The 23,069-nt window shown below is 54.4% G+C and overlaps 1 protein-coding gene across 1 annotated transcript in view; it reads left to right on the top strand.

The window, feature by feature from the left end:
• The window catches only part of LRP5 (LDL receptor related protein 5), a 124,199-nt gene that overhangs the window by 13,534 nt on the left and 87,596 nt on the right, over positions 1-23,069 (top strand). Inside the window, 1 exon segment of the mRNA XM_070360255.1 lies at positions 22,160-22,556. Within this exon segment, the coding sequence (XP_070216356.1) occupies positions 22,160-22,556 (397 nt within the window).

The following is a 23,069-nucleotide window of genomic DNA, read 5'->3' as shown; positions in this document are numbered from 1 at the left end:
GCTGACTGCCTGCTCAGGGTGCCCCAGAGGAGGATTGGCCTGTGCTGGCTTTTACCATGTTGCCTGTGTTGGCAGCGCTTTCTCCAGCTGGAGTGTTGGCTCACAGGGCTGAGGTGCTGGCTCTCTGCTGAGGGGTGCCCAGTTCAGGGGACCCGGGCATGCCCCCCCTGCCTGGAGAGCACAGTCCTGGTTCCCTTGGTGCAGGCAGTGGTCTGCCCTCGGGGAGGCCCATCCCCACCTCCTTCGAGCAGTGAGTGGTTCTCCATGTATGGAGAACACTCAGCACCAAATAGCATTTCCATCCTTTTGGTTACTAGGTCTAGTTTTTTTTAAAAAATCTTCCCTCTTTTGAAAGATTTTATCCTTCCAGGGAGAGTACATTTGTTAAGTAGTAATCTTTTCTGCTTATTGATCCCAGACGTACACAGTGGCCAAGCCGGGCTTGCAGGGTTTCCATCAATCCCTCACCAGGGAGTTTCCATTTGGCTTCTCAGCCATGAAAGTGCCTCTTGGGGCCAGCACACCATGTGGCCCCTTGGGCTGTGGAGCCAGGCTGGGAATGAACTGATTTGGAGGAGGACGTGGGGTCGGTTCCAGGATCCAAGCAGATCTGGCCTCAAGGTGGGCGCTGGGCTTCAGGCAGCCCCCTTGCTCTGCTCTGTCTGTGAGGTTCCAGGAAGACCAGTTCAGAGCACCCACCAGGTGCCTTTCTCCTGCTGGGCTCCAGTGACCCTCCCTGCAGGGCCCGGGTCTTAACATCATGATTGTCTAGGTATCCAGTGCCCCGCCCTGCCAGGGTGGAAGATGGCTGAAGGGGGGTACCCTACCCCACACTCTGCCCTCCAGCCTTGGATGCCTAAAGGATTGTGTTAGGGACTTTGGACCTGTGAGGGGGCAGTTTTCCAGACTCTCTGGGCATTTAGTCCCCAGTCTGATCTTCCATCATGAGGGTTAAGGTCTCTGGATGGCAGGGATCTCAAGGGATGTTGTGTTTTCAGTGGGGAACTGGTAGGGTTTAGGGTTTTTCCGGGTTTCCCTAGCTGGTGTCAGCAGCGCAGGGTGGCGACAGGGTGGGGGTGTCCAGTTAGGAACGCGTTCTGATCTGTGACGTGTGAGGTCCTGTGGTATCAGGGACACATTCGGTACTAGGGTCCCTTGCCTCCCCTTTGTAGGGGTGAAGAGGACAGCTGGACCTCTCTTTCTGCTTGCCTGCCCACAGGACCTAAGGCCAGCTTGGTCCCCAGTGGACACTTCGGGTGGTCACCCTGGCGTGGTGTGTGGTCCCCTCCAGCAGCCGTGTCCAGTGCTCGCCTCTGAGCAGACCTGCTATCTGGGACACCCTGAGTGCCCGGCCTCCTTCCCTGTCACCACCCGCCCTGGTTTGCTGGGAACAGCTGAGGGGGTGGCTGGCGGAATCCCAGCTGCGATCCTGGGGGCCCTGGCCTGGGGGCTGCCCACCCAGCCTCCCCGGCCTGGAATCCCAGGGCACATTGGGCCCTGCCCACCTGTTCCGGCTCACATTTCTGGCTCCACTCCCAGCTCTGCAGCCTCCAACAAGCGAGCTAACTCCTCTGGCCTCAGTTTCCCCACTGTCTGAGGTGGGTGTGTGTGATTGTAGGGTGCCCACATAGACACGCCCGAGGATGCACAGAGGTGAGGCTGTAAAGTGCTTAGCGCGGGCCAGCTCCTGTGAGCCCTCGGTAATTATTAGTTATTAGGGTTATTATGGCAGTCATAATTGTGGTTCTCCAGGGAGAGGACCCTCAGGGGCTTCTGGGATCGGGTTCAACTCCAGCTGAAAAGGTGGCGTGGTGGGAACCACCTCGGTCCATCTCTGATGAGAAGGCGAGTGTCAGAGTTGAGTTAGATTGCCCCGAGCGGCCTGATTACTATAGTTGTGGACTTTCGTCCTCGGTGAGGTCAAGACGGCACTTATACTGTAGCTGGAAGCCCGCTGCGGTGGGCTGCGGGAACCCTGGGGCTGGGGGCAAAGGTGCAGGTGTCTGAGGGCGGGGTCCCTTCTGGGGCCTCTGTGAGAGGTGTGGCCGGGAAGGCGTGGCCTGGAGGGCGTGGCCAGGGGTGCTCTGCCCTGTCTTATTTGCTCAACCCCAGCCCCTCCCTCCTCAGAGGCCATAGTCCTGCCGGCCTAGCAGACTCGCAGGGCCTCCTCTCTGGTTGGCTGACTACGCCCCGCTCCAGTCACCTCCACCCCCACCCCAGCCCCTCCAGCCCCCATCATCGCTGGCGTGCCCGCCTCCCCCCGACCCCCTCGCTCCTACCCCCGCGCTGAAGGCCGACCAGGGAGCCCAGGTGCCCGCTCTTCGCCCTCCGACCGCAGTCCCTGCTCCACGTGGCTTCCCGCTCAGCGCCTGGAGGGTGGAGCCCCCCGCCTCTCCTCTGCAGCCCTGAGTGCCTGGGCCCCCCTCCATACCTGCTAAGGTGGGACGGGCCTCGGCCGCAGGCTGGAGGCTCCAGGGCTCTCCTGACCCTGCTGTCGCCTCCTCTAGCCTCTGGCAGGGGCCCAGAACCACGCCCCCCCGGAACCGCTTGAACACCGGCAGACAAGGGCACCGAGCTGAGGGCTGTGAAGGGCCTTCCCTCCCGTGCCTGCTGCCCCGGGGGTGCCACCTGGACCCCGTCTTCCACGGTCACTGATGCGGCTCAGAGTGGGGACTTGAGTTTATGGGGTGTCCCAGTGAGGGGACACGCCCCTCCCTCCGACCCCAGACTCAAGGCTCCATCATGCAGGTTACATGTAACTCCACGCTTAGAACACCTGAGCACCACCCCCCCCCCCGACTAGAGCCCACACGGTCCTTGTGAGGAGAGCCCCTGCCGGGGGCATGGGTTTGTGGACTCTTAGGTGGTTGAGTGGCTGAAGCTCATGGTTTCTCCCGTCCTGCAGATGGTACACAGGGACAGTTACCATCCCTGTCCACACTGGCAGGTGGGGGCCCAGGGTGGGAGCCCCAGGGATGAGCAGGAGGGTCTGCTTACCTAGCAGCCTGGCCAGTGAACCCTTCACTCCCACCCGGAGCAGTGTCCTGCTTCCTGGGCTCTTTCTGCCTGAGAAGGAACAGCAGGGAGCATCAGGCTGATGTGTGCATCTTTGCTACCTGAGGACAGAGGGGTTGTCCTGAAATGCTCGAGGGAACCTGGTCAGAGGCCAAGGGTCATGGCAGTGCCTTGGGGGTGGCAGCTGCCTCTGTGTCCAGCCCTTTTGCAGAGAGATCCCTGGTCATTCTATTGCCCTGTTATGTAAAATGAATGGATTTCAGGTGTGGCAAGAAACTCAGCTCTTTGATCTCTCATCATTGGCCGAGTGGGACTTTGGTCCCCTTGTGCCTCAGTCTCCTTGACCATAAAATGGGGTTTCAGCAGCTCCACTTCCTATGAGGACCAAGGGACATCAGGTACTTGGAGTACTGGGTACTCACATGTGCTGCAACTCGGGAAAAGTGGTCAGACGTGGGGAAGCGGGAGGCCTCCAGGCATGTGAGTGAGGGAGGGGGCTGGGGAGGGAAGGAGTGGGGGGTTTCCTCCAAGTTTTCTCTCTGGTGAAACCTGCTCCAAGTCTCTGTACCTGTCTGCAGGCTCCCCCAGCATGCTAGGGCCCTGCAAAGCCCTAACTGTGGGCGTCTCCACGTTTATATGAACCGGCAGCCCCAACGCTCAGCTTAATTCACAAGAGAATCATTGCTGATCCTCAGCACTGCACCCCAAACTAACATAAACATTTGGAATTGAGAGCTGCCAGCTCCTCAAAGAATGTCAGCGTCCTGAAAGGCTTCAGCCGGGAGCAGGGGGCAAGAGTTTTCTTTTATTCAAGTTTTCTTTTATCTGATGGTTTTCGTCCGTCCCCCTCTCTCCGCAGGACAGAGATGTCTTGAACCCGAGGTCTTTGTTTTGACTCTTGGGGCAGCCTCTGGGCCTTGGCACCCAGGTGGCTATTTTTTTTTTCCAGAGCATTGGAAAACAGAACCTCCATATTTTGCCCCATAAAAAGGAGATTTTGTAGAGTGATGGTCAATTTGGCACATCATTATTATTTTTTTTTTTTCTGCAACACTTAAAGAGAAGAAAAGCTGGTACAAAGGTATGTTTGTTTCTGAAGTGAGTTTCCTTTCCCAGATGTTCTTCTCTGCCAATTCCAAAATGCATTCTGAGCTCAGCTCTCCGGTTTCCTCTCTGCGGGGCAGAACAATGAGGTCTCTGTAACCACACGGGGAACAGGCCGCCTTCCTTGCCAGTGGGCATGGGGGGAGGTGGGACCGTCCCACCTTCCCCCACCTCGGTGGAAACGACCAGTCCGTGCCAACCTGGTGAGAGGCCCTGGCTGCCTGTCAAGGGCCTGGCGGTCTGCTTGCCCGTGGGGGTGATCTGAGGGCTGTGACTTAGGGGCACTGCAGGCTGCACCTTCGTCCCCAGTCCTTGAGTTTGCTGCGTGGCCTTGTGCTAAATTCTTGGGTCTGCATGGCATTTGTGGACCTGGGGCTTGGCACTGTCTCCGTTACCAGGAGTTGATCTGGCCCCTTTCCTCTTATTTTTTGTCTTTATTGCGTCAAATACCGGCCCCATGCCGAGGGCAGATCTCCAGACAGTGCAGATGCAGAGTTTGCTGGAGAGCCAGGTAGAACGAGGTGGGCATAACCAGAGCCCAGTCACTTCGTTACTTGACACACGGGGTGTATGGGAGCTGTGATGCGTGCACACACACATACGCACACACACGCAGTACCCTTAGAAGTGCTTCCTTGATTGATTTCCAAGGACAGCTAAGAGACCCTGAAAACTTGCACTTAGGGCTGTTCAGATACTGGTCTCCATTAAGAGCAATCTCTATGGGATCACTTTATTTGGAGTGTGCATTTAATGAAAATCTTTATTTTTTGACCACTGCATCCTGCCTTAAAACACCGAAGATAGAGATCTCTAGACTTAATAGATAAAAATAGCTCACATTTATGCACATTTACAGTGTACCAGGCAGGTTCTAAGAGATGTTCACTGATTGACTCATTGAATCCTTCGGCCTCTCAGGTGGCTGGGTACCATCCGGCCCCATCCTACTGGCGAGGAAGCTGAGGAGAGAGAGAGCTGAGGAGCTCTCAGGGTCAGGCAGGCACTACACTCGGCTGACAGATGGTGCCCCAGTGCCTGCCTCTTAATTGCTATTTGAACTGCAAAAGTATTTTCTTTCCATCTAAAAGGAATCGGCTGAAAAGCCCCCAGTGCATTTAAGTAAGTGTGGTGCTGAGTCCTCTGCCCAGACCTCCCTGTCCTCATTTACCAGGCAAGGAAACTGAGGCGTGCAGTGGGCACTGCCCTGGGAATCCCTCTCTTGGGGGAGCCCCACTTTCTGTACAAACCAGGGGGCCTCCTGATGCCTGTTCAGGTTGGGGCCTTGGGACTTTGGGCGAAAGCCACGGGCTTGCCTTCCCCCAGAATGGACAGAGTCCGTCCCCATCCAAGGACCTGTGTCTCCCATCTTTGCCGTGACCTTGGGCCACTTCCGGGAGCCTGGCAGGCCCGGAGCCGAGGAACCGAAATGGTATGTAATCAGAATGCTATATTTTGTCGAAAATAAGAATGTTAGTAATGGGCTGGTTTCTGGCAAGTCAAACTGGGACTCTGAAATACATATTTTTCCTGTTCTGCCCTAAACCTTCTAATTAGTGAAACGCACATTGGCAGACATAAATCAAATGTCATATCCCCTAAAAACTTGTCCTTGGTATCACTGAGTGGGTAACCTTCTACAGCTGCTAAATTAGGGCTTCCAGAGGGGAGTGCGTGTGTGGGTGAGTGTGCGGGTTTGTGTGTGGGGGTGTGGGGCTGTGTGTGTATGTGTATGGAGGGGGTGTGTGTATGTGGGGGGTGTGTGTGGGGTGGCTGTGGGGATGTGTTTGTGTGTGTGGGGGGGTGTGTATGGGGGTTGTGTATGTGTGGTGTGTGTGTGGGGGTGTGGGTATGGGGGGGGTGGCTGGGGGGGATGTGTTTGTGTGTGGGGGGGGTGTGTGCGTGGGGGGATGTGTTTGGGTGTATGTGGGGGGTGTGTATGGGGGGTTGTGTATGTGTGGTGTGGGTGTGGGTGTGTGGGTATGGGGGGGTGGCTGGGGGGGATGTGTTTGTGTGTGGGGGGTGTGTGGGATGTGTGTGTGTGTGGGGATGTGTTTGGGTATGTGTATGTGGGGTGTGTGTGGGGGCTGTGTGTATGTGTGTGTGTGGGGTGTGGGGGTGTGTGTGTGGTGTGTATGTAGGGTGTGGGGGTGTGTGTGGTGTGTATGTGGGGTGTGGGGGTGTGTGTGGTGTGGGTATGTGTATGGTGTGTGTCTGTGTGTGTGTATGTGTGGTGTGTGTGTGTCTGTGTGTGGTGTCTGTGTGTCTGTATGTGTGTGTCTCTGTGTGTGTGTGTGTCTCTGTATGTGTGTCTGTGTGTGGTGTGTGTGTGGTGTGTATCTGTGTGTCTGTGTGTGTATGTGTGTTGTGTGTGTCTGTGTGTGTGTCTCTGTGTCTGTGTGTGGTGTGTGTCTGTGTGTGTCTCTGTGTGTGTATGGTGTGTGTCTGTGTGTGTGTCTCTGTGTGTGTATGGTGTGTGTGTGTGTGTCTCTGTATGGTGTGTCTGTGTGTGTGTCTGTGTGTGGGTGTGTCTCTGTGTCTGTGTGTGGTGTGTATCTGTGTGTCTGTGTGTGTGTGATGTGTGTCTGTGTGTGTGTCTCTGTGTGTGTATGGTGTGTGTCTGTGTGTGTCTCTGTGTGTGTGTGTGTGTCTGTGTGTGGGTGTATCTGTGTGTCTGTGTGTGTGTGGTGTGTGTCTGTGTGTGTGTGTGTGTGTGTATGGTGTGTGTGTGTGTGTGTGTGTGTGTGTGTGTGTGTGTCTGTGTGTGGGTGTATCTGTGTGTGTGGTGTGTGTCTGTGTGTGTGTGTCTCTGTGTGTGTCTCTGTGTCTGTGTGTGGGTGTGTCTCTGTGTCTGTGTGTGGTGTGTATCTGTGTGTGGTATGTGTCTGTGTGTGTGTCTCTGTGTCTGTGTGTCTCTGTGTGTGTGTGTGGTGTGTGTGTGTGGTGTGTGTGTGTATGTGTTGTGTGTGTCTGTGTGTATGTCTCTGTGTCTGTGTGTGGTGTGTCTGTGTGTGTGTCTCTGTGTGTGTATGGTGTGTGTCTGTGTGTGTGTCTCTGTATGGTGTGTGTCTGTGTGTGGGTGTGTCTCTGTGTCTGTGTGTGGTGTGTATCTGTGTGTCTGTGTGTGTGTGGTGTGTGTCTGTGTGTGTGTGTGGTGTGTGTCTGTGTGTGTGTCTCTGTGTCTGTGTGTGGTGTGTATCTGCGTGTCTGTGTCTGTGTGTCTCTGTGTGGTGTGTGTCTGTGTGTGTGTGGTGTGTGTCTGTGTGTGTCTCTGTGTGTCTGTGTGGTGTGGGGTGTGTGTGTGTGTGTGTGTGTGTGTGTGTGTCTGTGTGTGTGGTGTGTGTCTGTGTGTGTGTCTCTGTGTCTCTGTGTCTGTGTGTGTGTGTGTGTGTGTGGTGTGTGTCTGTGTGTGTGGTGTGTGTCTGTGTGTGTGTCTCTGTGTCTATGTGTCTGTGTGTGGTGTGTGTATGTGTGGTGTGTATCTGTGTGTCTATGTGTGTGGTGTGTGTCTGTGTGTGTGTCTGTGTGTGTGTGTGTGTGTGTGTGTGTGTGTGTGTGTGTGTGTGTGTCTGTGTGTGTCTGTGTGTGTGTGGTGTGTATCTGTGTGTCTGTGTGTGTGTGGTGTGTGTGTGTGGTGTGTGTGTGTGTGTGTGGTGTGTGTCTGTGTGTGTCTGTGTGTCTGTGTGGTGTGGGGTGTGTGTGTGGTGTGTGTCTGTGTGTGTCTCTGTGTGTCTGTGTGGTGTGGGGGTGTGTGTGTGGGCGCAGGAGGCAGGGAGGGGCAGAGGTGCCCGTGGTGAGCCCCATCTGCATGTTTCCTTCCCCCGGCTCTGCTTCCAGCACCCCCGCCCCCTCCACCAGCCTGTCAGCACCTGCCCAGCCTCTGCAGTGGAATATATTTGCCCAATTAAAACGTAATTATGGGGGGACTTCCCCGGTGGTCCAGTGGCTAAGGCTCTGTGCTCCCAGTGCAGGGGCCCCAGGTTCGAGCCCTGGTCAGGGAACTAGATCCCACAGGCCGCAACCAAAGATCGCTGGTGCCGCAGCAAAGATTGAAGACCCTGTGTGTGGCAGCTAAGACCTGGCAGAGCCAAATAAATAATCAAATAAAAGGAAATCTATTTTTTAAAGTGGTAGATAAGATCGCTCCTGTCTCACAGGGGGCCCTGAGGGTGAATGGGGCAAAGGTAGGTGGTGGGGAGCCCACAGCAGGTGCCTCTTCCTCTGCCCAGCCTGCTGGGGTCTGCGGCACCCCCTGTCCCCCACTCCCGTGGTGTGGCACCCCCCGCCTCCTGCCCCGTGGGTGCTGGGCTGGGGCCTGGGCACTGGTGGTCATCACCACAAGGTGCGGGACTTGACGACAAGCTGATGTCATCCCTGGGAGTGATCCTGGGCTGGGGGTGACCCTTTTGCTGGGTGAGAATTGGGGCCACACGATCATTCCTGGAAGGGTTCCAAGTCACCTGGCTCAGGGTCCGGACCCTCAAAGGGGCCCTTGGGGGTGATGGGCTGCCCTGACTGACATCCAGGGGTCCCTCTGCAGGCAGCAGGCTTGGGTCACGGCCTGGCCCTTTGTTTGTCCCCCAGGCCTTCCAGAACCTTCCGAGCCCAGGCTCTTTGCGAAACAGAGGTTCAGTCCTGTCCTTGGCACGGCCTGCGTGCCCTCCCGCTGTCCCAGGGCTGTAGTGGTCCCCTGTCCGGGCGATGGCCCCCCATGTGGGGGACAGCAGGGACACCCCCCCCAGCCCATCTCCCTGTTTCTTGAAGACTGGGAGCCCACATCCTTGGTTTCTTTGTCCTCCAAGGTGTCTGACACCAACCACCTCATTTCCTTTTTATCTTTTGCAACTGATTTCTTCTTTCCTGCTCCGCCCCCCAAACCTGCCCCTGACCGTTTCCTGTTCGCCTGCTTCCCTGACCTTTGAAATGTGGTCCCTGCTCTGGAAGCTTGCCGGGACCCAGGGTTAATTACCACCTTCCCACAGGGCCCAGTGTGTGTGGGCAAATTAGACTGGGATGGGGGCTGGGAACAGCAGAAATGGGGGTGACTGAGCTGGCGGGGAGAGGTGTTGAGAGCCCGGTCCTGGCTGTGGGTCTGGGTGGGGAGCACACGGTGAGGGGGGCAGGCAGGGGGGCACTGGGAAGCAGGCCGTGGGGGTGAAGGTGGGAGTGACTGCGGGGAGCAGGGTGTGGCCACATGCCAGCAAGGACAGGGAAGAGGTCGGAAGAGGGGGGCCTTGGTCCCGCAGCGGTGATATGCACAGACTCGGGAGCACAGCTTGATGAGTGAATGTCCACAGCTCACCCGTTTGCCCGGATCAATCGTAGAACCTCCAGTGTTCCGGAAGATTCCTTGAACTGCCTCCCAGCCTTCACCCAAACACCGGACGCTAGGAGCCAAACTCTTGTGTGCTCTGCTCTGAACACCCTTGATAACCCAAGCAGCCTGGACTCGGGAAGAGGCAGGCTGTCCTTCAGAGTGGCTTCCAGTCTTCTGCCTGCCTTGGCTTCTTCGTCTGCTCCGGATTCGAAGCAAACTCTGGGTCTCAAAGAGTCACGACTGAGCATGCACGCCCGTGTGCATTTCTTCATTATTTGTACGCAAATGTCAGCAAGCGTGGTCAATTGATCTTTATCCTGACAGCGCCTGAAATGGGAAGGGTGGACAGCAGCCCCATTGGCAGCCGGCCTTGCTCTGCATGGGGCCCTGTGGGTGGCACCCCATCCCTGCCCCCGGGGAGTGGGGTGTGGGCCCCTCCTGATGAGGTAGACAACACGCTCAGGGGAGCAGGGCCAACTGGGCTGGCTCAGGGAGGACACGCGTTCACCTGGGCCAGGTGTGGCAGCCAGGGAGGGTTTGATGGGGGTGGGAACCTCGAAAGGCATGGGGGTGGAGAGGGTAGGGGTGGAGTCTGTGCAAGGGAGCCTGGGGGCCTGAGGCCAGGGTGGAGAATGAAGAGAGAAATTCTGGGCTGTTCTTGGCTCAGTGGGTCAAGAGATGGGTGGGTGGGAGGGTGGATGGATGGGGGGTGTGGACTTTTCTTATGAAGGGAGGGTCTATGATAATTAGCTGAGGTGGAAAGAGGGGAGGAGACTCATTCCCCAGCTTTCAGAGATGTTATCAAAGATTCCACTTTCAGGCCTGCAAGTTTCAGTTTGCCGAGCTTTCCATAAAAGGCACAGAACATCTGTTCAGTTAAAGGAAACCTAAGATTTTATTATTGTCGTAAATGTCAGGTCTCTCCTTTAGAATATTTAGACAACTGCAGGATAGTGTCCCCAAGTCGAGCCTGTCTCAGTTGGATCGAAGACCGGGATAAAACGTAGGAATCTGTGGCTGGGATTGTGGTCCCTGAGGCTCCATGAGGGTCCCTGGCTTCTGTCCCCACCCCCCCCCAAGAGAAAGCCACACAGGTGGTGAGGGCCCCCTGGGAACCAAGGTTCGGGTCAGAGACCTGGGGCAGGGGGGCTCTGGGCTTCGAGAGACTGCCCGCAGAGAAGTGAGCTTGGATTTTTATGAATAGTATTTCTTCTCCCTTAATTAGGAAAGTTCCAGGAGAAGCCGAGGTGTTTGTGATTTTGCGGAGATGCTGCTAATGGTTCAGGAATGACTATTTCCAGCTCATTTTAAGGTCTCTGAGCCTCATTCTGTGGTTCTTGTATCACACATGGAGACAAGGGACGGAGTTTTCCTGTGCTCAGAGCCAGGGAGGCTTGTTCACTGGCAGTTTGGGGGACCCGACAGGTTTCTCCTTGGTCCCATCATTGTAGCTGGATCAGCACTTTTCACCCAGTTCCTCTTAGAGGGGTAAATAGAACTTTTCTGTCTGGGGGCTGGGGGAGGCTTTGTCCACACCCCAACCAAAGCATCTTTGAAGTTTCATGTTTTATCGTAAGATTCATGGGAATTTGGCAATCTCTCTCTGTTACAGTCATGCTAATTTCTTTTTTTTTTTTTAATGCTTTGAATTTTATTTGAAGCACCTGGAACTGTATCTAAGAAATAATGTGCAAAATTGTATGCACAAGAAATAATAAAATTTTACAGAGACACCAAAAGAAGACCTAAATAAATGTTTATGGCTAGGAAGACAATATCGTAGAAACACCGTTTCCCCCCACAGTGAGCTATAGACTCAGCAGGATTCCCTGCCTGTCCCTTCCCCGAGCAGAAATATTGGTGCCTGGCACCTGAGGACAGGTGGTGGTGGTGGGGGTGCCAAGTAGAGGCCGGAGGTGACATGACCTGGGGGCAGAGGAGTGGAGGGGAAGGCCAGCAAGGGCTATGGGGATGGTTGGAGGTGGTGATACCGAGCTGATAAGTGTATATGTTGACAATCACAAAAGCCATGTTTCCACTTTGGAGAGGGTACTAACTAACGTCGAAGAAGGAGGGAAGGTTAGGAAGTATCTTGACGAGGGACCTCCCCTGGCGGTCCAGTGGTTAAGACTCGGCACTTCCATTGCAGGGGGCAGGGTTTGATCCCTGGTCAGGGAACTAAGATCCTGCATGCTGTGTGGCACGGCCAAAGATAAATTTATAAAAAAAAAAAATCAATGAATGTTCGTACCTTATTTTAAAGAAAACAATAAAAATAAAAAAAGAAGGTACCCTGAGGAAATGTTTAATAACATTGCAAGAAGAGCTGTGAACTCGTGGGTTTTTACCACGTAAACACACACACGTAGAAATGGAGGCTATGATGTGTGTGCGAGTGTACATGTGTATACACAGGGGAAGATCCTCTGGAGGAGAGCACGGCAACCCACACCGTATTCTTGCCTGGAGAATCCCATGGACAGAGGAGCCTGGTGGGCTGTAAGTTCATGGGGTTGCAAAGAGTCAGACATGACTGAACGACTAAATGAAAACAACACACATACACACAGATTTTCGTTGTTCACAGTCGTTCTGTTTTATAAAGCCGCTGCAGACACCGAATGATGCAAATTCTGAACTCTTGGTCCTGGAGGAGACACAGGCTTGGGTTTCCCAGAGCCTCGGGTCTCATGTTCCTCTGCTGATCGGTACACAACTTTGTGAGCCATTGAACACCTGACTTAATGTGAATTATTGTTTCATGCCCAGGTGGCGCTGGTGGTAAAGAACCCACCTGCCAATGCAGGAGACAAAAGAGATGCAGGTTCAATCCCTGGGTTGGCAAGATCCCCTGGAGAAGGGCATGGCAACCCACTCCAATATTCTTGCCTGGAGAATCCCATGGACAGAGGAGCCTCTCAGGCTACAGTCTATAGGATCACAAAGAGTTGGACACGACTGAAGCGACTTAGCATGCATGCATGTGGTTTGATTCACACTGACCATGACCAGTAGCACTGTAAGCTTACCTAACCCCCTGTTTTCTCTGTACCAACACCACACCGCCAGCCACCCTGCCTTCTGACAGCCCTACAGCCCTGTGCCTGGGGCCATTGTCAACACTGAGTGTTAGTCACTCAATCACATCCAACTCTTTTTGATCCCATGGACTGTAGCCCACCAGGCCCCTCTGTCCATGGGATTATCCAGGCAAGAACACTGGAATGGGTTGCCATTGTCTTCTCCAGGGGAATCTTCCCGACCCAGGAATCGAACCTGGGTCTCCTGCATTGCAGGCAGATTCTTTACTGTCTGAACCACTAGGGGAGCCCAACAGTGAAATTCAACAGTGAAATCACGCACAAAAAGCACAGAAATGCCAACGGCGTGGCATCGAGTGGAGAGGATGCTCATTTACAGTGTGAGTTGAGGCAGGAACCTGGGGCTAGCCTGTGCCACGTCGTCTAGGGGCCCGCGGAGGGGTGACTCCATTTTTTCACCGTTCTGTGCATGTTCAGGAATGACCACAAAGCTCCGAAGCATTGATGGGATTATATGTAAATCTGGTCCAGCGGGTGACTCTCCAGGTGCCATCTGTGAACAAGGAAGGTGGTTGGACTGTGTGAATGTTTCCCAGCACTGCCTGATGAGAAGACCCAGGAGCAGTGAGCGTCCCCAGTGCCCAGCTCTTGGCTCCTAGGGATCACTTTCCACTTAGAGAAGCCAGAGCTCATTGAGAAAGGGCCGATTCTTAGGCTAGAGCAGGGAGAAATTCACTTGAGCCTGGAGCATATTATTGTTCTAGAAAGAAAGTAAAGAAACCCTAAAGGGATGATGTGGGGACATGCCAAGAAGATACATGGGACAGTGTGAGGGGACTCGCTGTCCAAACCTGGGAAACACTTGAACGTCAGAGTGAGTGGGGATATTTCATCTTAACCCGTTTGATGAAATAGGAATAGATGAGTCTACCCTGGCTTCAATCAATTAACTAATAAATATTGGGTTGGCCAAAAAGAAAGGTGGTATGGAAACCTGAATGAACTCTTTGGCCAACCCAATATTGTATGTAATGGACATGCCTTAATGATGTCCAGCCAGCATTTGAAATAAAAAACCCTGGATGAAGTCTGTAGCTGTAGTTCTGAATCATTCTTATTCTTTTTAAAAAAAATACTAGTAATAATAATTTTATTTACTTTTGGCCGTGCTGGGTCTCTGTCACTGCGCGGGCTTTTCTTGGGCTGTGGTGTGCAGACTTCTCGTTGCGGGGGCTCAAGGATCCAGACTGCTTTCGAGTAGTTCTGAAGCGGCTCCCAGGCTTCAGAGCTCAAGCTCAGGAGTTGTGACACACAGCCTTAGTTGCTCTGTGTCACGTGGGATCTTCCCAGATCAGGGATCGAACCTGTGTCTCCTGCATGGGCAGCCAATTCTTTACCACTGAGCCACCAGAGAAGCCCCTGAGTCATTTTTTTTTTTTTTTTGTAGCTTATACTATTCGATAGTATCACTAGACCATCAGGTTTTATTTATATTTGTGTCACTATTTTGAATTCTGTTAAAATACATATGCCTTAAAATTTACCACGTTGGACCATTTTGACGTGTCTGGTTCGGTAGCGTGATGTCCATTCACATTGTTGTCCAACCGTCACCTCTGTCCATCCCCCACCGTAATTCAATAAACGAGTAAAACCAGGTTTTCACATTGTAAACACTTTTTAAAAACGATACCATGAGGAACCCCGGAGGGATCTTATGGGACTTGGGGAGCTGGTGGTGGGCCTGGGGCAGCCGGGACATCCCGAGGGACGTGCGTTGGGAGGGACCATCTCCGTGGCAGCCGGGGGTGGTGGGGTTGAAGGAAGAGGGGCCAGTACCCAGTCTGAGAAGCCCAAGCTGGAAGGCACCCGGAGCCATGAGGTGTCAGGAAAGCTGTTGTGGGTAGGATTCATTCCTTTGAGCGCCTTGCTGCATCTTAGGGTTGGGTGTCAGCATACTGAATAAGGTTCCAGTCTCCCTCCTCCAGGAAGCCCACCGGGGCCCCCACAGCCAGCTCTTTTCTCCTCCAGGAAGCCTGCCAGGTTCACGTGGCAGCTTGTTCACCTCCAGGCTCCAGGCAGCGCCTGTCCATGTTACTCATCTGCCTTTTCTTCCTGCTTGGTGGCTGTTTATCCGCACGTGTGCACGTGTGTGTGTGTGTGTAAAATGTGTGTCCTGCCCCACTGCTCCGTGAGTGCCCTGAACGCGGCCCCACGTTGTCTTCCATTTCTTGGCCTTCTTCGTGGGGCTGGTGTGGGACAAAGGACCGTTCCTGACTGAGAAATCTGTAGCTTGCGTCCAGGTTGCAGGCTGCTCCAGCGAGCAATGTAATGCTTGGTGAATATCAATAAGGCATGTACTGAGACGTTGCTTATTTTGGTGTCGTAGCGGAGGATTCGGTTACCGTGAGTCGGGCTGTGTTTAGTGTAACCATGTGAACAGTGTAAAACAGAGGCTATCGGAATGAAAGCCCAGACATCTGCTATGAATTCTATATATAAATACTGGCTCTGCTTACTTTACGTGGGTTAAAATGGGATTGTTGGCGCTGGCTTCTCAGACTCCCGATTCCTCTGTGGTGGGGACTGCACGTTAGCCATGGGTCCCAGTACCCAGGCTGGGAGGGGAGAGAGTGGCCTTTTTCTGACACTAACGGGCCAAGGGTGCTGAGAACAGCCCGAGACCCACCCTAGAAATAGGTGGGAGTGATCTGCTCTCCGTCCCCAGGCAGGGAGCTGGGGAGAACCCCTGAGGCTTTGTGGGTGTCCCGAGGGCCGTGCCAAGGAGGGGCTGTGTGAATTCAGGGTCACAGAGGGGCTTGTCCTTGCCTGAAAAAGCCAATTGCGAAGCCAGGCCCAAAGACGGCTGTCACGGGGGGAATTCAGTGGACTTGGCGTGCAGCAGTGCCTCTAAAAATTATATATTAAAAAAAAAAACTACCCTGGTGGTCCAGTGGTTAAGACTCTGCTTCCTTGCAGGAGCATGGGTTCGATCCTGCTCTGAGAACTAAGATCCCACATGCTGCATGGTGTGCAAAAAAAAAAAAAAAATATATATATATATATATATATATTAAGGTGAAATTTGTGCAATGTAAAATTAACCATTTTTTAAAAAGCGTATTTATTATTATTAAAAATGTATTATTCCATTATTAGGCTTCATAGAATCTTACTTGTGGCACACGGGATCTTTCTTGTGGCGTGGGGGCCTTAGTTTCTCTGCAGCGTGTGGGATCCTCCCCAGCCAGGGATCAAACCCGCATGCCCTGAATTGGAAAGTAGATTCTTAACCACTGGACCAACAGGGAAGTCCCTAAAATTAACCATTTTAAAGTGAATAATTCAGTGGCATTTATTGCATTCATGGGCTTCCCCGCTGGCTCAGCGGTAAAGAATCTACCTGCCATGCAGGAGAGGCAGGAAATGCAGGCTTGATCCCTGGGTTGGGGAAGATCCCCTGGAGGTTGGCAAGGCAACCCACCCCAGTGTTCTCGCCTGGAGAGTTCCATGGACAGAGGAGCCTGGAGGGCCATAGTCCATGGGGTCGCAAAGAGTCGGACACGACTGAGCGACTTAGCATGCACAGAGTGCATTTGCAATGTTGCAGCTGCCACTGTCTAGTTCTAGAACATTCCATCACTCTCATAGGAAACCTTGGAGCCATTAAGTGATTTCGCCTCATTGCCCCCGTCCCCCAGCCCCTGGCCACCACTAATCTACTCTCTTGTCTGTCTGTATGGATTTGCCTATTTGGGACCTTTCGCGTGACCAGACCCCTATGCTGTGTGGCCTTTCGTGTCTGTCTGCTTCTCAGAGCATGATGTTTTCAGGGCTCCTCTGTGCTGTGCCCTGGGTCCGTCCTCCATGCCTTTATGGCCAAATGATATTTCATTGTGTGGACAGAGCACACTTGGTTTATCCATTTGTCTGTGGATGGACATTTGGGCAATTATGAGTCTTGCTTCTATGAACATGCGTGTACAAGTATCTTTTTAAATAATTTTATTTATTCATTTACTTTTGGCTTTGTTGCAGCACGGGCTTTTCTCTAGTTACAGGGAGCAGGGGTGACTCTCCAGTTGTGCGTGGGCTTCTCATTGTGGTGGATTCTCTTGTTGCGGAGCACACAGGCCGTAGGGCGCACAGAGCTGGCCTGGACTCTAGAGAGCGGGCTCGGTAGCTGTAGTACACAGGCTTAGTCCCTCTGTGGCACGTGGGATCTTCCCAGACCAGGGATCGAACCCGTGTCTCCTGAATGAGTAACTGGATTCTTTACCACTGACCCACCAAGCCTGAGTGCACAGGTGTTTGTCATCACCCTCTAACTTCAGTCTTTCGGGCACAGAGCTAGGAGTGGAATTGCCTGGTCACGTGGCTCGGGGAGGGGGTAGCCTCTGAGGACTCGCTGGGAGGCTCTGCATCACAGCAACAGGGGCCAGTGGGGCCTTTTTAAAGTAGTTACTGTTTCCTGCTAGATGGATGAGGAAACAGGCTCAGAGCAGAGATGAAACATCTGGCCCCAAGTCTCCCAGCTGGAGGTCAGGCTGAGGTTTGAACCAGGCTCCCTGAGTCTAAGTACTTTCCTTTGTAGCAGGGCTGGATGAATGAAACATTTAACTACAGTTGCTAGCACTGCCCTGACTGGTGTATATATATGTATTTTTTAAAAGCGTCCTTGGTTACTATGCCACATTGCCAGGTGGAATTTTAGTTCCCTGACCGGGGATTGAACCTGCGCCCCTTGCACTGGAAGTACAGAGTCTCCACCACTGGGTCACCAGGGAAGTCCCTGGACGGTGTTTACTGAGAGCCTAAAACGTGCTGTTGCTGGGCTGAGGGTTTGTGTGAATCGTTCTGTTGAAGCCTCACAGTCTCCGACGTGGGGGTACACTGATGACCCACATTTCACAGAACGTTGAGCTCAGAGAGGCCCAGGTCTCAGCCGTTCCCCTGAGCTGGCTCCAGGTCTCTCACTCGGAGAGCTGCCCTGGGCTATGTATCCTTGTGATATATGGTCCTAAAAAATATATATATATATGCTTGCACAGAGAATGCCATAGCAACATACGTGGAACCTGGGGTTAAAACATTTAAAGACATAAGGACTCCTGGTGGTCCAGTGGCTAAGACTCTGTGCTCCCCAGGCAGGGGGCCCAGGTTCCATCCCTGGTCGGGGAACTAGATCTCACATGCTGCAACCAAGACCCAGCGCAGCCAAATAAATGGCTACGTTAAAAAAATAATAATAATAAACCAACCATTTAAACACAATTATCCGGTAACTCAACAGAATCACCTTTCACTGTGCTCAGTGGCTAAGTCATGTCCATTGTCCAGTCTCCAGTTCAGCCTTGGTTCCCACCTAGCGCCTTCTCATACCTGCAGTTCAAGTACAAACCAGGGCTTATAGTTGTGTGTGTGTGTGTTACTTGACATTTCTTACACATTTTCTGGTGTCACTGCAGTCATTGTCTTACTGCTTTAATGGATACAACTTTCTACTGAGAGAACAGTCTAGGTACCCGACGTTGGAGCTTTTGTATTTGTTTATTTTTTTCTTATGAGGAAGACTGCAGCAAATATTGTGTCTAGGACGTTTTCCTTCCTTCAGGTGTTCCCTGGGATAAGGTCCTGCGAGGCTGATCCCTGGGGAGAGCATTGAAACGGTTGTGGTCCTAAATACCAGCAGACGAGGCATTTCCTGAAAGGGCTGTTCCTGCCTCTGTGGCCGCCAGGTGGCTGCGTCTGTTTCTCCACCGACCCCGAGGGGGTCCTGGTGGCCCAAGCATGGCCGGGCCGGAGGCTTGGCTCTCAGCCTGTCTGCCCTCCCCTCCTCTCCCTCCTCACGCTCCTTGTTTCCCCTCACGGCTCCAGAAGCTTGGGCCACTTGGTAAGAGAGCATCCCGGAGCGGCCTGGGGCAGGTCAGGGCACCCTTCTAAGAGCCGCAGTCCTCACCTGGGGCATGTGCACCTGGGACTCGGACCTACTAGGTCCTGGGCCTGTGGGCACATCACCTGAGCAGGAGCTCGTAGTGATGTGCCGTCTCCCCCAGGCCTCACCCCAGGGCCTTTGCACCAGCCATTCCCTCTGCCGGGATGCCTTCCCTCTGCCTCTCTCCCGCTTCAAGTCTTTGTCCAGGGGTCACTTGCTCAATGAGGCCACGCTGACCATCTTACATGAAACGGCAGCACCCACTCCAGACCCTTCACTCAGCCCTGTTTCTCCAAACCACAACTGACTTCACCTCACCTTCCATGCTGGTTGTCTTTTCCCCCCACGTAAGACCAGGCACGAGGGTGGGTTCTTGGTTCTGTTGTGTGTCTCAGACAGGCTGGCATGGGCTTTATGACACTCTGCCGCCAGCCTGCTGGCCGGCTTGGTTCCGGTCTCAGCCCAGCACATCCCTTCCTAGGACTGCCTGTTTGGACCCCAGCCCCTCGCCTGGGTGCTCTGATCCTGCCCAGGCCTCAGCCTTTCCCTCCCTTGGGGCAGGAGGGTCCCTACCCTGGAAGCCACATCTCCGTGATGAGCCGGAGCCCCTGCTAAGCTTGGGGCCGCATTATCCAGGGCTTCCCAGGCCCTAGGAGGAGCCCTGGGCGGGTAGGTGCTGCTGGTGGGCGGGCAGGCGGCCCCCTCACAGAGACCCCATCGCTGTGAGTTCCCCAGCTGACCCGGAGAGTGAGTGAGTTAGTGAGTGAGTGAAAGTTGTTCAGTCATGTCCGATTCTTTGCGACCCCATGGACTGACTACAGAGTCCATGGGGTTCTCAGGCCAGAATACTGAAGTGGGTAGCCTTTCCCTTCTCCAGGGCATCTTTCCAACCCAGGGATCGAACCCAGGTCTCCCGCACTGCAGGTGGATTCTTTACCAGCTGAGCCACAAGGGAAGCAGACTTAGGAAGTGAGTGTGTGGTGGTCTCCAACCATCTTCGAGGCAGGAGCTGGTCCTCCTGGAAAGAGCCTGCTGGCCCCTGGCCCTCTGAAGTGGCTCCCCGCCCCAGTCTCTGTTTGGGAAGGCACGGAAAATTGAACGCCCCCCCCCGTCACCCCCTGACATCATCTGCGGCCTTTCAAAGGTGCACCTGAGCAGCCCAGCGTGTAAATGGTGGTGAAAATGTGGTCTTTCCAGTTTGGGGAGAAACAGCAGAGCAACTAGGATTCTCTGTTCCTTGGGGCGGCTTCCTTCCCATCTCTCCCCAGCTCCGGCTCCCAGTCCCCCTCTGGGAATTTTGCCTCGGGTAACGCTTTACTTACTGGGTTTCTGGCCGACAGTTGGGGCTGGTGACATGCCTCCTGGGTCTTTCCCTCCAAAGAGCTTCCCCTCGGGGCTGGAAAATCTCCTGTCTGAGACTCCCCGTGTGTGGGCCGTCCACCCCTTGATGCGGATGTCAGGTGAGTTTCGTCCCTTATCTGTGGTCACCAATGTCCACTTGAATACCTGTGGCATCGGGGAGCTTACCTTCTTCTGAGATAGTCCCTCGCATTGTCGCCCGGAGAGGCTAATTTGTCTATTTTTAGTGTTCAGAGCTTCCCAGGTGGCTCTAGTGGTAAAGAACCCACCTGCCAATGCAGGAGACATGAGACACGGGTTTGATTCCTAGGTCGGGAAGATCCCCTGGAGGAGGGCATGGCAACCCACTCCAGTATTCTTGCCTGGAGAATCCCATGGACAGAGGAGCCTGGAGGGCTACAGTCCATGGAGTCACAAAGAGTCAGACGTGACTGAAGTGACTTAACATGCGTGCGTGTATGCATTTTTAGTGTTCGTTTGTTGGGCTGTGCTGCGTCTTAGTTGAGGCATGCAGAATCTTTAGTTGTGGCACGTAGGATCTAGTTCCCTGACCAGGGATCGAACCCTGGCCCTCTGCACTGGGAGTGTGGAGTCTTAGCCACCAGACCACCAGAGAAGTCCTCAGACTTGCTAATTTAGAGAAGGAAGTGAAGACTGCATCCTCGGGCTGGGGCTGGGTTCACCCTGTTGGGGGGAGGCCATGAGGCCTTGGTGTGCGTACCTGTGTGTGTGTGTCTGTCCCTGGGGAGAGGATCAGCTTATCGGGGAGCTTTGTGACCCCCAGGAGGTTAGGAACCACCCGGCAGGTCCTATCTTGGCCGGATGAGAGGGGATGAGCGGGACACCTTGCCGCAAGGAATCTCGGGAACCTGGGCACATCCAGCAATGCCGGCAGGGTGGGATTACCAGTCACCTGCGCTCCAGTGGCCGGGACGACCCTGGTGACGATGAATGGGCAGGTGCCCTGGGGGTCCTGTTGCCCTGAGTGTGCTGTGGGGGGTTGGTTGGCATTGGCTTTGCTGCCTCCCCACATAGGCCTCCAGATCTAACCTCGAAGGCCCACTTCTGCTTCTGGCCTTCACGATTCTTCCTCCTCTGAAGGTCTGGACCTTCCCGGATCTGGGCTGTCACCCCCTCACTCACTGTCCTCCAACTGGCCGGTGTCTGACCCTTGGAGGGCACCTGACTGCCGGCCGGGCCTCCAGTGGTGGGTGTCACTGCCTCTCTGCTCCCCGGGCCTCCGGCTGACAGTGGGGTTCCGGACCCTTCTGGGCTGCCCATCCTTTTCCTTCTTCCCTCTCAGCGCAGAAGCGACCGACCATCTTCAAGCTGGGATGCTAGGGGGTAGGGGGAGGGAGGGTGAAACGCATTTATAGAGCAGCTGCCTGTGCTGGCCCTGGGCAGGGCAGGGGTGTTCTTCAGACGGGCAGGTGAGCCCTCCTGGAGTGCAGGGTCCACCGGGCCCCTTGGCATGCTGTAGCAGCTGGGAAAATGGTAATTTCCATTTTTAATTAAAAAGACGTTTTTATTGAGGTACCTAACATTTTTGTAAACTAAATATACGCACTCAAGCAGCATACTTGAGTATGAGTGTTCCAGAGTGTGGCACCTCTGGTGTGCTGTTGAACTTCGTTCCTCTCGAAGCCTTAACTTCCCCTTCTGTAAAATGGGCCAGCTATCACCCACAGCCCAGGCCTCTGTACCGAGGGCTCAGGGCACTCAGAGAGGAGCCCACTCAGCCCCACGTGCTGTGTGTGGCCGGCAGAGAGCTGTCGGTCCGTGACGACCCACGTTCTTTATTATCTGTTCGGACCTGTTCGGAGCAGGGAGGGATGAGATTCGGGACAGATGTTCTCCGTGGACCATCTCCTCCTTGCAGGGTGTCAGGATGCCTAGCTTGGATACAGCGGTAACATCGCATTGTTTGATTGTTGCCATGTGGCATAACGTGGCGACGGCAATGGTGGGAGTGGAAGAGGCTCGTGGGCGGTCCTGACCTGGAGCCCTCTGCGTGGCCTCTGTCCTGCAGGGGCGGAGGGGCACGATGTGAGCCGGTGTGCACCCTGGCAGTGTGGCCTTGTGGTGGCATCAGTGGGCAAGGTGATAGGCGTGGCAGGAAGGGCTGCTGGGGCCTGGCGGGCATAGGGGGCACACACGGCAGTCCTTGGTGATTTCAGTAACTACAGCTGCCTTGAAAGAGCCTCTGAACGAGTGCTGGGCCCACCCAGGTGGCTTCCCGGCAGTGGCCGGGGATGGAAGGCAGGAGCTGCGAGCCTTGGGCACAGGCCGGGTAGGGGCCCTGGGGTGGTCCGGGCACAGAGCCCTCCGTCCCGGGCTGTGCAGCCTGCAGCTCAGCCAGGATCCTCACGGTTTGCTTCTGTCCCACAGCCTCGCCGCTCCTCCTGTTTGCCAACCGCCGGGACGTGCGGCTGGTGGATGCCGGCGGAGTCAAGGTAGAGTCCACCATCGTGGTCAGCGGCCTGGAGGACGCGGCCGCCGTGGATTTCCAGTTTTCCAAGGGAGCCGTGTACTGGACAGACGTGAGCGAGGAGGCCATCAAGCAGACCTACCTGAACCAGACGGGCGCCGCCGTGCAGAACGTGGTCATCTCCGGCCTGGTGTCGCCCGACGGCCTGGCCTGCGACTGGGTCGGCAAGAAGCTGTACTGGACGGACTCGGAGACCAACCGCATTGAGGTGGCTAACCTCAATGGGACGTCCCGGAAGGTCCTCTTCTGGCAAGATCTTGACCAGCCGCGGGCCATCGCCTTGGACCCCGCACACGGGTAAATCCAGCACCTCACCTCCCTGGGCGGGGGCGGGGCAATGGTGGTGGTTGTCCAGTCGCTCAGTCATGTCTGGCTCTTTGTGACCCCGTGGACGGCAGCACGCCAGGCCTCCCTGACCATCACCATCTCCCAGAGCTTGCTCAGGCTCATGTCCATCGAGTCGGTGATGCCATCCAACCATCTCATCCTCTGCTGCCCCCTTCTCCTCCTGCCCTCAGTCTTTCCCAGCATCAGTTTCTTTTCCTGATGGTGGGGTGGGTGGGGCCATGATTTCCCTCTTGAATTTACTTGAGACCAAGTACCTTTTTCAGAGGAAACCCGCAGTCTTAAAATGAGTCCACCCTGCAGAATTTGTTGAAACACCCTGGAATGTGTTTCTTTTCTAAACTCGCTGCAACTGATGTGATTGGCCGTGGATCTGAGTTGTTAAACATCTCGGTGTGTGTGTGAGTGGGTGCGCGTGTGAGTGGGTGTGTGGGTGTGTGTGTGTGAGCGGGTGCACGTGTGAGT

This window comes from Bos mutus, chromosome 22, assembly GCF_027580195.1.
Source record: "Bos mutus isolate GX-2022 chromosome 22, NWIPB_WYAK_1.1, whole genome shotgun sequence".
NCBI classification, from domain to species: Eukaryota; Metazoa; Chordata; class Mammalia; order Artiodactyla; family Bovidae; genus Bos; species Bos mutus.
The sequence above is the reverse complement of the archived record's forward strand: the minus strand, read 5'-3'. Positions and strand labels throughout refer to the sequence as shown.